Below are 16,860 nucleotides of genomic sequence, written 5' to 3'. Positions count from 1 at the left end.
CAATGCCGACTCTCAATATTATTGCCAATACTAAGTATATGCAACGTGGCACATATCTACCTTACTTGTCCTGCACTGCCATACAACATCCAAATGGTGGTAGGACCATATGAAACCAAAATGAAACCTGAAGGGCTCCATAAACACGTACCCATCTATAAAACCTCAAAAATGAATGACAATATCATTGCTATATACATGTTTGTATATTGCATAGTTAGTATGCCAGTACCGAACCTCAAGTCATACAATGTTCCTATTATTTAGATTCTTGTCAAAACTAACTAACTAACTAACCATCACGCCGCTTCGCCGCAGGGGTAGGCAGAGAGAATAGAGCGCCACACCACTCTGTCTTTGCTAACATTCTTCGCCTCTTCCACGTTCATGCATCTCCTCATACATACCCGCCGATTGTTACGACTCCAAACCTGACCAATTTCAAGTATTTGGCATACCTGATCGTGCCATGTTTTTCTCGGTCTTCCTCTGCTTCTTTTCTCAATAACATTCGCCTCATAAATTTGTTTTACCGTTCTTTCCTCACTCATTCGTCCAAACCTTCTCAAAACACCTTTCTTAATTTTATTGATAATGCTTATCTCAGCTTTGCATTCCTTCCTTATTTCACTATTCGCACATCTATCATACCAAGGCTCAAATAATTTGGTTATGCCAGCAAATATTATAATTAAAAATCAATCAATCGATACAATGAGAGCGAAACAGACTAATAAATGAATACTAGATTATCTTTACATATTACATTTAGGCAAGTTTACCCTTTGTAATCAGAATGTTATCGACAAATAGATCAAGTAATTATAATCGTCCAGGAATTTAAAATATTTTATTTTAGAAAATTTCACTATCTGTGAGGAAAAATTAATGAAGAACGACTGGCAAACAATTCAATGATTATTCCTGAAACATACACATGTCCATAATTGACTGTTTTAAAATATCTAAGGTAGGTTAACTTTTAGTGTTATCTTCTGAGCGCTCTTATGTACTAAAAAATTGTACAACTAACCAGAGTCCTCATAACCCTCACCTCTGAAAATATTTTGAATTTAAAAAAATTTAATAAATTATGTACCTATTAGAACAATGGTTTTTTAACATTTCCTTAACAATTTTAATTTTACATTACACATAAAATTTGTTCACCGTACAACAAGGTGTTGAGAGATGAGCACATGTTTATATTACACATGAGTCGATTAAAATTATATTTAGGATTGTAACCAAACCTAAAAAGTAACGACCAGCAGTAATAACAAACCTATAATTATGAAAATTATGTAGTAAGTATTCGGTTAAATGGTAAATTTAGTAGTAAAACTGATTATTATACACTTACCGCCGCTGCAGGGTGCCTTGCCGGCGTTGGATACATCGTAAATGTAGGCACTTATAACGTTAGATATGAGATCAGAAGGCCTAACCTATCACATTTCAAATTCTGCCAACAAAAAACACACTTTCCGTCCAAACTGTTACGAATATAGATCACACATATTTTAATTCACAAATTCCACATCAATAAACGTCACCTTGCCACCATAAACACAATACCCGCACAACAGATTTCATAAAGCACAATCGTGAATAAATCACCGAATATTTTTGATACCAAAGTATAAAAAAATCTATATTTCAACAACGGATATAAATTATAAACTTGTAAATACGCAATTCATGCTAAAAGCATGCAATTAAGCCATATTTTATTTTTGAATTGTAACATCTCCTGGCAAATCGTCCACGCCGCCGAGCAAAAGGATTTGGGAAAATAACAGTAATCTGCCATATTGGCTATCCTGCTATTCCATGGATAATACACGATGGTAGATGGCAAAAGTTCAAGAAAAAAACTTAGCGCGCTCTTTCAAAATAGTACTTGACTAAAAATCATGTTTTAGACAAAAAAAGTGTTTACAGTTTGTCAAAAAAGGGTAACTTTATCAAATACACGTTTGAGTGCAGGATGATAATTTATAATTGCAGGATGTACTTTTAACGATATCCCATTAAAAATTATACCGCTTTAAATGAGAAATGATTATCACACTTAATTAAAATTGTTTCCCTCGAGATACCACGAGAGTATTTTTAAGGGTACTGAAAAACTTAACTAGTGGATGGTTACGATTTTAGTAAGGACGAGCAAAAGTCTATCCTTAGGCATCAGGGATTTTGGGCTTACCATGCTTGAAATACCACGATTTCATTATAAAATGTGTTCAATAATTTTAATATCTATGAAAAATATCAATGTTTACATAACTTGTTGAAAGAAATCATAATTAAAATAATAAAAATTCACAACCCTTAAGAAATCCTTAACAAACTTTTCAAAATTAATCTGATACTTTTATAAAACTTGTTTGAGTACCGAAAGCCGATATTTCGAATTTTGGTAGCCAAGGGGTTAAGAAGGTTACTAATACCCAAGTTCTGTTTTGAATAATCATTCAATAATCAAATAATTATGTGTATGCTATGGACCCAAACGAGAGTTTATAAATCATCCCTCCCTGAGTAATAAAGTAAAAATATTTGTTATCAATAATAGCCATCTACAATCCCTGTAAAACTCACACGACAACTTTTCTCAAACATTATCTTTGCCAAAGACTAAAAACCGTTAAAAAAAATAAAATACTCTTTTTGTCATGGCAAGTGGTTAATAACCTCATTCGCCTTACTATCTTCTACTTCACTTTTATTCACTACCATTCGAATTACCTCATTGTTCAATTATTCCATATGCAAAGCATTATACTGAACTTATCTCAGTTTCTTCAAACACACAGTTGTTTCACTTGTAATCCTGTTAGTAACCTGCCGTTTTTCCACACTTAAAAATTCCATAAGAAAATGAAAATATTTTTGAATGATTTTTTTTTCTTTTCTCTTTCACCTATGTATCATTTGAAATAATTCATATTGAGATAATTACATCTCTTTGAATTTAATAAATGAAATCCACGACAGATGTCGTTAGCACAGATGTATTCAAAACTTCCAGAATTTAACTAATGTAAATGCGTATAAACAATTATAAAAGCATTCAATTTCTAGAAATATTAATATATTCAAATGACAAGATTTCAATTTTTTTTTACAGATTTGCAGGTAACAAAAAATATTTTTTGATTTGTTTATTTTTATGTAATGAATTATATATCACATGCTATAAATGTTGATCTTTGGTTTTAAAACCCGAGATAACCAGTATCACGGTCTTGAGAAAATTCCGTTACTTACTTATATACTATCTGATGGAGCGAATAAAAACGAGTTTTCATATTTCCGACTGAATAACCTTATAGTTGGTTCATTTCTTGTCTTTTAATATTTTCAAAAAGTAGTTTCTTGTATTCCTTTCTTGGTTTGAGATGAATATCTATGTTATAGAATTCTGAAATAAAGCTAATGTTGAAATGTTTTCACTTGTCATTTGGGGCGGGGTGAATAGAAACAAAATGGAGATAGGAAGAAAATATTCTGTATTCCGTAATAATTTTCTGATTTTAACGATGATAATTAATCCGTTGAATAGTTTGTTTTGTAAGTTTTAGTTTTTCTAAAGGTCATCAGATTGTTTTTAAATGAAAAATAATGGATTAAAAAAGTTGCTTTTACAATGACAGTACAGAATGTGGGAAACCAAATGTTGTCAATTGGAAACATTTTTATTGAATGAATTGATTTACTTTGCCTACATCACATTAAAAAAATTGAATATCACAAACACTTAAAGTGGATATCACAGTTTGTAGACGATAAAATAATTTAACCACATACAAATTTGTCTCCTTATCACAAGTGATTTGCTGTATAATAAAAGCGTTTCTCTTATAACAACCTTATTTAGCGATTCACAAACTTCATCTGATGTTTTAATTTACTTCCTTCTCGTTTCTATCAACCCCGAAAATCAAATAATATATCTGAACTACTAAACTACTGATATAAACGGAAAAAAACAGTCACATTGGATATGAAGAGTAAAAAAGCCAGCTAGGTGTCAAAATTACAAAAATGTAACATAGTGTCTACGCAACTAATTTTCGATGTCTTAGCGAAATTAATCGTGGTGTTATGATGGAATAATAATACTTCCTAGATTTTTTTAAAACCGCAGGAATATTAATCATTCAATAGATTATATATAAAAAAGAGCAAAGAAAATAAAACAACTGTTAAACTATTTACAAAAAACTCTTTTCAGTTGTATGACCGTAACGTAGGTAGGTACCCATTTATGTTTGAAAATGAATACTGATTTCATTTTGTATTTTTTTGTATTATTACTCTAAAAGCCATAAAATAATAATTTAAAACACATTTTTAAACAATTCTTTAATTTTAGTAGTGATAAGAAGTGGTTAAAATGTTTATTTTCTGTTTTGTGTGCATTGCGCATAAAGAAAGTAAATTAAATTTATGTGTTGAATTTTGGAAGTCACGCATTTACATCATGCTTTCTCTTTCTTCAGCTCAACATCCATGGGTGTGAAGAAAACACTATATTTTTGTTGTCCTTAGTTTCTAATGCACAAAGCAAAGACGATGTTTACTGGCGCACCTACTCAGCAAGGTGATATCATTTCTAAGGTATTGCGCACCAACAGCGAATATTATTATAACTCTTTTGTGAGTCAGACACTTGTCTACAAAATCTGACGTTTACTGACAATGTTGCCTGATTTTTCTTTGTTACTACTTCAAACAGCGTAAACTAAAATGGCAGTCAGTTATTTTGCAGCAGCTGTTGGCGCGCGGTTATCTCGACTGCACTCCGGTGCCTAAATAATTGTGTGTTTCATTTACAAAGAAATTGTGAGAAGTAACAGTTTTAAATAGTGTATGTGTTCGTATTAAACCCCTTTTTACTTGTGATTGGTGATTTTGTGTTTGTTATCATGTTTACTGTGGATCATAAGAGCGTCGTTTACAATGCAGCTAGGGACGGGAATCTCAATCGGCTAAAAGTGAGTATTTGAAAAGATATGTATACGACATACGTTTAATTTCGTCATGACTTAGATATAAGTATAAGCTTTTCACTGTGAGTATTTTTTTGTAAATATGGAATTAAGTGTCGTCTTAAAATCGTTATGAAACCAGGAGTTATTTTTAGCACAAAGCATTGTAAACAAAATATACATTTTTACCGTAATCTTACTGTTATTTAGGGAATAATGTACTTTCGTTTATTTTATATCATTGCGATAGAACTTTATGCTCAGGTAGTTGTGGTAATTGCGGTCATAATAACGGTTTACTATAAAGAAGACATCATTAGAGCAAACCGCGATTCTCGCTCTTGTCAAGTTGTTGGGGAACGGGGGTGGGGGGGGCTGCTCGCTATTTGTTGAACGAGATTTGACTTTGCGGCTTTGGAAATTGTTATTTTTTTAATATATGAAATTATAAAACTACCAATAAATTGTTTAGATTAATACGCCGTATGCTCGTGACAATATTGTGACATTAAAGGCTCGTGGCCTTGTTTTACGAACATGTTTTTGCGATGCATGTGTGCCTATGTTATGTACACACGTACAAACTACCAAACATACGTATTGTATATACGGTAACAATCATTTTATCTTGTTATTCATACCTATGTATATACTACCCTGCTACGTAAAACCGTAGTAATTACAACAATCACAAAAATGTGAAATTCTTGTATTTTATTACCTACATGACAAAATTCGGCGTTTTTGCGATATCAAATTCATGAAACATAACAAATACCATTTAATTTTTTTGTATTTTTTTTTATTCTGGCAGAAATATTTAAGAACAACAGAACCATTACTTTTATTTTATTGTTTATTTTTAAATTTACTGTCCTTTGTTGAGAAACCCATCATACTACTATTTTTATCAATGTTTTTGTTGAGGTGGCTGGCATACCAAGATTAGTATCAATGTTTTTATTTTCATTTATTGTGTTAAATACATAATGTGTATTTAAAACGCAGTAAATAATATTATCGAAAGTATAATTTTGAAATGAAGCAACGATTTTAAAATGTAAAAGCGCCTCAATGGATTTCATATCCATAATATGAATTTAAAGACAAGGTATGGTGAGGAATTTCTACAAATCGAACCTTAAAATAAATGTACCTTAAGAAATTAAAGATTTAAAAAAATCGTAATTTCGCCACACGTTTTTAATTTATGATATTTTTTATTATCTATTGATTGGTAATATGGTTTAAGAAAGATAAGTAATGTAATATAAGTTATTATTTTTTTGATACATAAGTATCTGGATATTGTTTAATTTCACGTAATTTTCATTTAATGACCGATTTACAAAAATATTTTTTTTGTTTTTTGTTCTTTTAGAAAATATTATAAAGAATTTAAAAAAAAATATCAACTCTTCACCTTTCAATAACTCTTTTCTTTTAAAATCATATACTTATGTATTTCGCAGAAAACCTTATTTTTTCAGTACAAAAACGGTGTTCTAAGAAAAAAATATTAAAGTTTAATGAAAATTTAGTTGCTCTTTAACGTATGTAGGGCATTAAACTTGTGTTACGAATATTTTGCCCTTAAATTAAACATTGGAAGTCCCTTAACACTTTAGTGACCTGGTCGCCTCCTAAATTGGTGGTTATCCGTTCGAGGTCTAGAAGCAGGAAATGTAAGCAAGCACAATGTAATATACGGAGCTTGTCTTTATTCTTTTGCCTTCAAAGTCATTACAAATACGAGCTTTAAATCAGGAAGACCTATACGTTATACCTGCTTTATGGCCGTGTATATAGTACATATAAATAATAGATTAGGTTCATTTTGTTAAGTATATATATGTATATACATACAGTATCGAACACATTAATTGAAACAAAACTTTTTTTGTTGTATTTTCGTAAACAAATTTGTAAAATCTTTTAATCTAACTAACTAACCATCACGCCGCTTCCCGCAGGGGTAGGCAGAGAGAATGGAACGCCACACCACTCTGTCTTTGTTCATTCTTCGCCTCTTCCACGTTCATGCATCTCCTCATACATACCCGCCGATTGTTACGACTCCTAACCTGACCGCTTTCAAGTATTTGGCATACCTGATCGTGCCATGTTTTTCTCGGTCTTCCTCTGCTCTTAAAATCTTTTATTTATTAGTTATATCACAAATTTATATTTAATATGATCTCATTTGGGCTCAACCAAAGATTTTACTCTTCTTGGCATCTATTATATAAGGTTTTGGCACGTGGATGCAATTTTTTCGTCTCGAAACCATACCTGAATTATGAACAAAATGAGCTTTTCCACCGTAGTGCAATAAATTTTGGAGAGCCGATTCTTATAGATTGCCGAAAGATTTTCAATTTGGTTTATGTCTGGCAAAATTCTTGACCAGTCCAATACATTGTGTTTGTGTGAAAAATTTCATTATTTTGTTTGGATTTGTGGCAAGGGGTTAAATCCTGCTGAAATATCCCATTAACATTTGACCTTCGTTTTTGTATTTCTGGTAGTATCTTTTCCAGTAGAATTGGGTGATACTTCTCGCTATTAATTATCTCAGTCACTGAAAGAAGCAGCCCCGGTCCATAATACGAGGAACACTCCCAAAACATTTATTTAGAGGGTGTTGAAAATACGAAAAAAAACGTTTTGTTTCAATTAATCTGTTCGATACTGTATTTTAATTTGAAAAGCCTGTTTATCGTATTCCCATTGAAGTTAGCCATGAACGCTGCCAAAGGTGGATACGAGTTCATCATTTTATAGATACAGATCAAGTATTCCACCATGAAAACCGAATTAGTAAGACTAGATTAATTAGTCAATAAAACTCATTCGCTTTTAAATTAAACACTCGACACGTCTGCACTTGAATTTATTTCAAAAAATTAAATCTGTATTTTTTAATACTTCTTCTGCTTGGTGTAGGCCTTGTGGCCTGTTTTTATTTTATTTATGTAGGGATTAGCCTCCTGCGATGTCGATTCCCAGCTATCGATCCATCTCTTTGGTGGTCTGTCCGGGAGTCGTCTACCACGGGGTTGGCCATATAGTTCGATGTAGAAGTCTGGATGGTTCCATTCTCCTCACATGCGCATACCATTGTCTCCTTCGTTGCTTTCCCCACCTAACGACAACTTAATTCTCGCATTTTATTTGTACATTTGAATTCATTGCATACATTTTATTTTATTATATTTATTATTTCGTCCGCCTCCGTGGTGTGATGGTTAGCGTGTTTAGATAGGTCAGGAGGTCCCAGGTTCGACTCTTAGGGGGGGGAGTGAAAATAAATTTCCGCAGGGGTAGGCAGTGAGAATCGAACGCCACACCACTCTGTCTTTGCAAACATTCTTTGCCTCTTCCACATTCTTGCATCTCCTCATATATACCCGACGATTATTACGACTCCTGACCCGGCCGCTTTCAAGTATTTGACATACCTGATTGTGCCAAGTTTTCCTCGGTCTTCCTCTGCCTCTTTTTCCAACTACATTCGCCTCATAAGTTTGTTTAAACGTTCTTTCCTCACTCATACGTTTCACATGTCCAAACCATCTCAACACACCTTTCTTAAATTTATCGATAATGCTTATCTTTGCGGTGGTATGGGCATGTGGAGCGAATGGATAGCGAGAGAATGACTAAGAAAATATATGTGGCGAATGTGAGAGGGAATACAGAACGTGGACGACCGAAAAAGGCTTGGCACGATCAGATCAATCAGAACCTAAAATCTGGCGGTGTCAAAAGTCTGCGTAATCGGAGGGCATGTATGACTAGATGTATGGATGTGAAGGAGGCGAGGAGTGTATGTCAGGACAGAAGAGTGTGGCGTTCCATCCTCTCTGCCTACCCCTGCGGGGAAACGGCGTGATGGTAGTAGTAGTAGCTTATCTCAGCCTTGCATTCTTTCCTTGTTTCATCATTCGAACATCTACCAAACATCGTTTTGCCACACACTCCTCTGAGGGATCGCATTTCGACTGCATTCAGTCTGCTCTACGTAGGTACCTAGCATATTTGATTTGCGTAGGTACTTACTAGGATACATTTCTCGCATTTCGATATTCCTTTCTGACGTCAGTTACTAAAACGTTACAAACAATGCATTTGTTACATGCCTACTTATCAAGTGAACAACTATCACCGGCAAATCGATACGGTTGTGTACTGCGTTCAATGTACTTTGAAGGTATTACAAACCCTGGGCTGGAATTACAGTAACGCATTTCTGCGTATTGTGGACAACTTCACTTTAGATTGATTTAGTAATTTTTTTTTGCTAAAGTCGTGAGAAATAAATGTCCAAAAGTAATGTTAAAGTTATCGACACTACGTAGTTAAATGCATTTTCTTTTTTATTGTAATTCCAACCCAGCTCAAACTAAAATGTAAGTCATGCAAACATGTTCCAGAATTATATATTGTAGTTTAAAAGGAGAAATTAATTTATTATTAGATTAAAACCAATATTTTTAGCTTTTCCACTTTTTTATTTGACCAGCGACCGGGTTTCGTCGTTACCGACATCATCAGACTGGTCAGACCAGTCTGATGATGTCGGTAACGACGAAACCCGGTCGCTGGTCAAATAAAAAAGTGGAAAAGCTAAAAATATTGGTTTTAATCTAATAATAAATTAAAAATGCAATTCCATCACGAAGTGTCAGTGGATAATATAAATCTATTAAAATGAGAAAGATTATTCTAGGCATTCTTACGCACCGCTTTTTATTTATAAATTAAATTATTAGTTATGAATTGCAAAGAATGAATCATACTTATGGGTATTATAGTAGAAAAAACTCTTTAACAAAGTTTCTATATTATCGTTTATCAAAATTGGTCAAGATCGCTTACATAGTAAGTCGATATTCATATCTTGGTGTGTACCTATTGTCACATAATTTGTCTTTGATATGAGCTTTGATCTTTCCCTTTTCCCCTTTTCCTCCCCCCCCGTCTTTTTTCCAGGTATTTTTATTAAATTACGTAATGTGAAATTTTGTAACTGGAATGTTACAAATACCAGCTTTGTGTTACTCGTTAATGTAAATGAATTTATGTAACTGTTCTGTTTAATTTCCAAATAAAATCAAATAATAAATATTAATGTTTTCCAAAAGTATATTATTCACAGTAGATAAGTGATAATTTCATTTAAATAAAATAGTATGTAAGAATGGCTAGAATAAGTTTTCTCGTTTAAAATCCATTATCCCTGAACATGTTTGTGTGACTTAACGCATTCTGCTAGTGTGCCCTCGATATTCACTAGTTTTTTGCGATTCTACGTATTTATAGGTCACGATATAATAAATATAATAAACATACTCTAAATGCCAAGATTTTAAGTTTATAAATAACAAAAGTGATTTTTCTTAATTTCTTTTTATAAAAAAAGAGTTTCCGTGTCTTTGTCGGTCTAGTTTAAGTTGAATTCAGGATTATAACTTATAACCCTGTGAAATATTATATTTTTATTTATACGTAAGTATTATACAAATTATACTTGTATTTTTTGTTATTTTTTTCTTTAGTCGTGATAATTTGGCTAGGACTGACTGACTATGGTTGGTGTAAGATTCCTATAAATGGTGAAGACTGGTTACGTTATTTTGCGCAAGACCAACTTGGTCCTATATAGTTACTCCTACCTGTTAGTACTTCAATAAATAATTAGCTGACCTATACCCGCGTTTCCAAATGCAATAATTTATGTAGAGGTACATTTCCGATTCTGTGTGTCCTTGTGGATTAAATGTGATTGGTTCATCGGGTTAAAGATTTTAAAAATGCAAGCTTTAAATTTTATTTTTAAATTTATCATGTGGTTTTTACATTGACATCTCAACATAGATGAAGAATATGGAAGTCTGCCTATTTACAGGGTTTACGATCTTATCACTTTATACACGTGTAACATTCACTATTCTACCCATGATTGATAACCACAATACTCAAATTTTGGAACTTGTATATATCGTTTAATTAACACGTTCTTTCACATGTGAGTTCTGGGAACCATTTTAAGGTTGAATCGGGTATTTTTTTTCATGTACTTAGCGGAGACCTTTATAAAATATATGTAAGATTATTCCCAAATTATTTAACATACTAGAAGACGCCTGAAAACATGATTTTTCGATTTTTATTAAACTTATAATTAGAGCAATTATTTTATTCACAATATTTTAAAACTTGGCACCGAGAACTCACTCATGTGATTGAAATATTTACAATACATTAATAATCATGGAACAATGATGCAATCGAAAACATTAAAAATGCTAAGTGACTACGGCTGTCAAGAAGCACGCTGTCCGCCATGAGCGATGTTTAGTATTGCGTGTATTGCTGTTGCGAAAAAGCCACTCGATTGCCAGGTCATAAGCCTTGGGGTGTTCACACTAAGATACTATACTGGAAAACTTTCATGCATCAATGTACCAATAACTGTTATTAAAAAGATAAATAAATGGCTTGCCAATCATGGCATATTTCTTAATTTGTGTTTCAGTTGAAGTTCCTTTGGAAAGAGTATGACCACGCAAAGCCACCATTTTTACCAATTTCTAAAATGATATTTCGCTTTCCAATCATGCGATTAAATATTTATTGCCGTTTAAATGGAAGGCAGGCAATATAATCCGATTCCGTTTATTCCAAATACCCTAAAATTTTCAATAAATATTTTTATAAGCATAATCTACGTTTTCAAAGGCCAGGCAATAATTATATACAGACCAAATTGTACAGTCGGGGAAACCTGTATTTTATTAGAAAAACTGTTTATTTTTTTAACCAAATAGTTGCTGTCTCAAATAATGTATACGTTTATATTCCTGTCAAACTAATAACGTTAAATTTTACACAAAGATGCTTATAATGGGCAGAATGGTAGGGCAGAGTGGCAGAATGGTGAACGTTACACAAGTGTATAAAGCGATTGCTTAAGCCAGCCAAATGCCAGGTTCTAAGTTCAGGGATGCTCAGGCTTCCATCTCCTTTCATATAAAAAAAAGTATATATGTTTCATCTCAAGCTGAGACACCTACAATATTGATATATCATCCATAGGGGGAATAATAATACATGGGAAGTGTCTGATAGAATAAATCATAATAATTCTCGTGATAGAAAATATGGCTCTCTTATCGAAAATAGCAACTCTTTTTCGTCTTACCCTTTTACCTTTTTCCATTTTTTTGCGACGCGCCACAAGCAAAAACGTTGCTGTTATAAAACATGAACCTTGATGCTTTTTGCAAATTCGCTAGAGAAAATATACTTCACTTCTCAAAAATAGTAACTCTCTTTCGTGTAAACCTTTTTCCATTTTTTACGGTTTCGGTGCACTCTTTTGTTTCATAAATATAAGGGTAAATATTCCCAAGCAAAACATAAATCGCTCACTCCTTTCAACAACGTCATATATCAAAAATTTTCAATTTTCAGTTGTGCATGTTTTCGGAATGCCCAGAAAATGTACTATATCCCAGCAAAAGCGGCATATTTTTAACTTAATATTTACCCGCTACAGGGCATTGTTTTTGCATTTTGTTCTTGCATTTGTATTGTTTTTGCATTTTGAAGAAAAGGTATTGTTTAAATTTTTTTAAATATACTAAATATTTTTCAAATGGAGAAAAAACCTTCAGGTTTTACCTAAAAATATCTGTTGCAAAGTAATATGTTCAATAAGTGGCTCGATATTTATTTTTATACATTCATTATATTCTTAAACTTTAAAAACGATCTCCCGAAAAATCAAGTTTTTGATATATGACGTTGTTGAAAGGAGTGAGCGAAATGACAGACGATACTTTTTGTGAGTATAATCTATGGCAATGCCATCAATATTCCGAATTTAACGGTTTCATAAATTTTTCCCTTGCATTGCACAGTCCCAGGCTTCTTTACCTGTTATTTGTAAGCATCGTGCATAACAGTCACCTGTTCAAAGGTATAATAACTGTAAAGGCCTTTGTGTTTTCACCTACCTGTTTCCTATATATAGTGTTGTTGGTACGCACCACCATTTGTTTGGTACCTTTTAAAACCTTGTATCCCAACAACAAAAAGGCTTATGTCGTTCGATAAATAAATATACCGTAGAACGGGGCTACTTGAACTTTGATGTGTTACTTGAGCCCAGTACAAAAAAAATCTGTATTTGGTCTACAATAATGAACGTATCGACACGATTCATTGTTTCCCTGACAGGTGACACTTATTGTCACGATACTTCGATCGATACCACGATCTAATTTTTTTTTTGTACTGGGCCCAAGTAACACATCAAAGTTCAAGTAACCCTACGGTACCTTTTTTGTAAAATACAGTCAGTACAGCGAGCCGAGCTCGTTCCGAGTACTCCATCGGATGTTCGGATGCTCGCCGCGAATGTTACGTTACGACGAAATGCTCCGGTCAGTCCCCACTTCAAAGATATCTTCCAACAGCAGTCGAGGAGTAAACTGCGATTTTTTAAACTGCTCACCCCTTAATATCTCTTTTCTTCTCAAAAGCATGTATTTATTTCGAAGATTTTTTTTCGTTTCAATACAAAAACGTCATTTATAGCGAAAAATTCAATAACGTCGAATGTTACCTGGGTTTAAAGAAACTAAGGCCGCGGGCTATCGATAATCCCGCCTTAATACGACTTAATATGCATAGGATTAATTTTCAATATATATTTTTTACCGTCGTGAGTTTTTCCACTGTCCGATATACATTTGTACCAGGATTCATTTGGAAATTGGATATTTTAATTCCTTACGGTTCAGAATTGTTATCTTACCGAATTAGAACGTGACCAGCGACACCGATCGTTAACCTCTCGGTCATCTGAACAAGTTCTTACTAGCAAGCAAACCGCGGGCAACCACTTTTTAGAGATCAAAAAAGTTTTAACGTAGTTTTTATAACAACCGAAATCTGATCACTAGATGGAAAATTATCATAACAAAAATTATATTATAAACCGATTAACTAACCACCATGCCGCTTCCCCGCAGGGGTAGTCAAAGAGAATAGTATCTCCACACCACTCTGTCTTTGCAAACATTCTTCTCCTCTTTTACATTCATACATACCCCCGATTATTCCGACGCCCGACCTGACCACTCTCGAGTATTTGAAATACTTGAACATGTCAAGCTTTCCAGTTTTCTTCTGCTTCTATTATACAATTTCCAACTTCACTTGCCTCACATATTCGTTTTACCGTTGTTTCCTCACTCATTCCTTTCACGTGTCCAAACCATCTCAACATATCTGTTGAATTTCAAAAATGCATAGAGCTTTCCACCTATCGTATCACCATTCCTCCTCGGCGATTGACAAAAACTTAAACATTAATTGAAAGTTGGTAATCAAACAGCTCTTAAAGGTGCAAACATTGACAATGAATAAGTATCATGATGTGTGATTATTCACTAATAAATTAATATGAAAAAACACAAGACTATCGGTGACATTCTTATTGAAATCTGTAGAGAACTAAGGGAGATATTAAGGTTTAAACTTTAGATATTTGAATAAAACGAAAAACGTGTGTTCGCATACGTCATCAAATTTCCGTCATCGAAAGTTTTATGACTTCATATGGTTTATTGTCTATGGTTTATAGAGCTGTAATAGTAGAAGTGTGGATTGTTTGTTTACCACTACACTACTATTTGTGTAATAGAGCGGCCAATAATTTAGCAATGTTACCAATATTAAAATAACTCCATAGTTTCTGTGACGTCATTCATTGACAACCAAAAGAAAATGATAAATGAAAATAATTATTATATCGGCTGTTATAAACACAAAACGAGTCTAATACAATCCTTTATAGGTTGAGTAATTTAAATCAGATATTCCTCCCGTCTGACAAAGATCCATTCTTACTAGATTATTTTTGGTTGGAAAATATTGGGTTATAGCGATAAGCTCACCAATGTAAATACTCCTTATTTGGAACATGCTCGATTTATCGTTATACTATAAGAAGCAACCCTATTTATCGATATGATGGTTGAGAAGAACGCATAGAATAAAGGAATAATCGATTTACTGCCGACAGAACCATAACCTTCATCTCGCCCATATCCCACGAACCTAGTAGCGTTACCTGTTACATTTCACGCCGGTCGACCGTTGCAACATGCATGTAATACTCGTATCGTATTATAACGAAACGTACGTTTTGTTCGGCTTATCGATACAAGTTTGCCTGTGAGTGGCACGCTTTAGCAAGCCTTCTCCCGCGAGCCTTGACATTTATTTCAAAATAATATATCGTAATAAAAATTGGGCATGTTTCACAAGTGGCCCGCTTTACTAGATCGTGTTTCGTATCGCTCCGAAACTAACTTGTTTGTTGCTTCAAAATTCTTACGATTTTATAAAGAGTTTCATACGTTTCCCCACCCTTTGTGTGCAATCTTTGAAATTTTTAATACTTTGTAATAATTAGATTCTATTTTTTATCATAATTTTGAATGATGGACAGGTTATAATTTTACCATTAACATCTGTAAAGTAGAAAACATTTGTTTAAAAAAAATGTGAGATTAAAAACATAATAAACAGTTAAAAAAAAAATTAATTAATGTTTTACTTAGTAAATACCACTATTTCTTAAAATCTACTGTGACACGTGTTTCGATGCATTCCGCATCATTTTCAAACACCGTATGATGATGCGGAATGCATCGAAACACGTGTCACAGTAGATTTTAAGAACTAGTGGTATTTACTAAGTAAAACATTAATTAAAAATGGATAGATTTTACCACAAAGTGACTGCCGAATCAATTAATGAAATTAGTTAAAAAAATATAGTCTGTTTTCTTAAGTTAGTGAATATTACTAAGAATATCAACTTATATTTCACTATATATCCTACAATCTTATAATAAGTATGTGCTTATGATTTTATGCCATAACATAACACTCTTACAATAATTAAATCTTCTCGGATGTATCACTAAAAAATTTGGGTGCTTTGCCAAAAAAAAGTGAAATCATTCAATTTTCTTATATTTTACATACTTTCTGGCATTTCATCGCACATTTTTAATCCTTTACACATATTTTTTTTGTAATATTATTTTTTCATTCGTTGAATGTTTTTGTTGATACTTTGTGGTACATTTTATAAAAGTAAAACTCAAAATTTGTTTTAAACCACTTAATTATAATATAATCGACAAGCACCTTGTCATCTTCAGTACATATCTATCCCTGAAGATGACGAGGTGCTTATAAAAACCGATTGAAAAAAAAGTACCAAAAATAAATGCTGTTGAAAACAATGTATCGGTTTTATATTATACAGTTATTATATTCCTACTTCTAGTTTTATAATCACGGATATCACTACTTGATACAATTTTAATAACAATATATTTTGGCATGAGATTATGTAAAAAAAAATATGTATGTGTGAATATTAGAACATTATAAACGAGTAACTTTTTTAGTTCTATCCAATTGAACGCCTTTTTCATCGCCCTATTTTGCATCTCTTGCAGCGCTTCGAAATTGCCTTCGTTGGCTAAATACAATACCGTAGCGTTGTATGGGGTAAGATAAGACATGTTCCGGGGAGACAAGACACTACCGGCAAGTTTCATCCATCGAAGAGAGTTTTTTTTTTGTATAGCTGTTTTTATTGGAACACATCGTACGAAGAGATTTGAGATACCCTCTTATAATTTTATACTATCATATCATAGCTAAACATGACAGAACTTATTTTTATGCCTTTATCGTCTTCACACATTGAACATAAATTAAAATCGGTTGTTAATAAAAATGTGAGTGGATCAAAAAAACAAAGTCT

The 16,860-nt window shown here is 32.9% G+C and overlaps 2 protein-coding genes across 3 annotated transcripts in view; one reads left to right on the top strand and one right to left on the bottom strand.

Annotated features, from left to right (window-relative positions):
• The window catches only part of LOC148301117 (protein groucho-like), a 57,359-nt gene extending 55,553 nt beyond the window's left edge, over nt 1-1,806 (bottom strand). For both annotated transcript variants that reach the window (XM_088273785.1, XM_088273786.1), the window contains exon 1: nt 1,364-1,806. In XM_088273785.1, the coding sequence (XP_088129911.1) occupies nt 1,364-1,399 (36 nt within the window). In that variant the 5' untranslated portion in view covers nt 1,400-1,806. The remainder of the gene's footprint in view (nt 1-1,363) is intronic.
• Nucleotides 1,807-4,656: 2,850 nt separating this feature from the next.
• The window catches only part of LOC148301116 (protein fem-1 homolog CG6966), a 141,186-nt gene continuing 128,982 nt past the window's right edge, over nt 4,657-16,860 (top strand). Inside the window, exon 1 of the mRNA XM_088273794.1 lies at nt 4,657-5,003. Coding sequence (XP_088129920.1) covers nt 4,935-5,003 — 69 coding nt within the window. The 5' untranslated portion in view covers nt 4,657-4,934. The remainder of the gene's footprint in view (nt 5,004-16,860) is intronic.

The sequence above is a fragment of the Brachycentrus maculatus genome, unplaced genomic scaffold (assembly GCF_059751285.1).
Source record: "Brachycentrus maculatus isolate JH-2025_06_01 unplaced genomic scaffold, ASM5975128v1 h1tg000604l, whole genome shotgun sequence".
Classification (NCBI taxonomy): Eukaryota; Metazoa; Arthropoda; class Insecta; order Trichoptera; family Brachycentridae; genus Brachycentrus; species Brachycentrus maculatus.
This window is presented reverse-complemented; position numbering and strand designations above follow the sequence as displayed.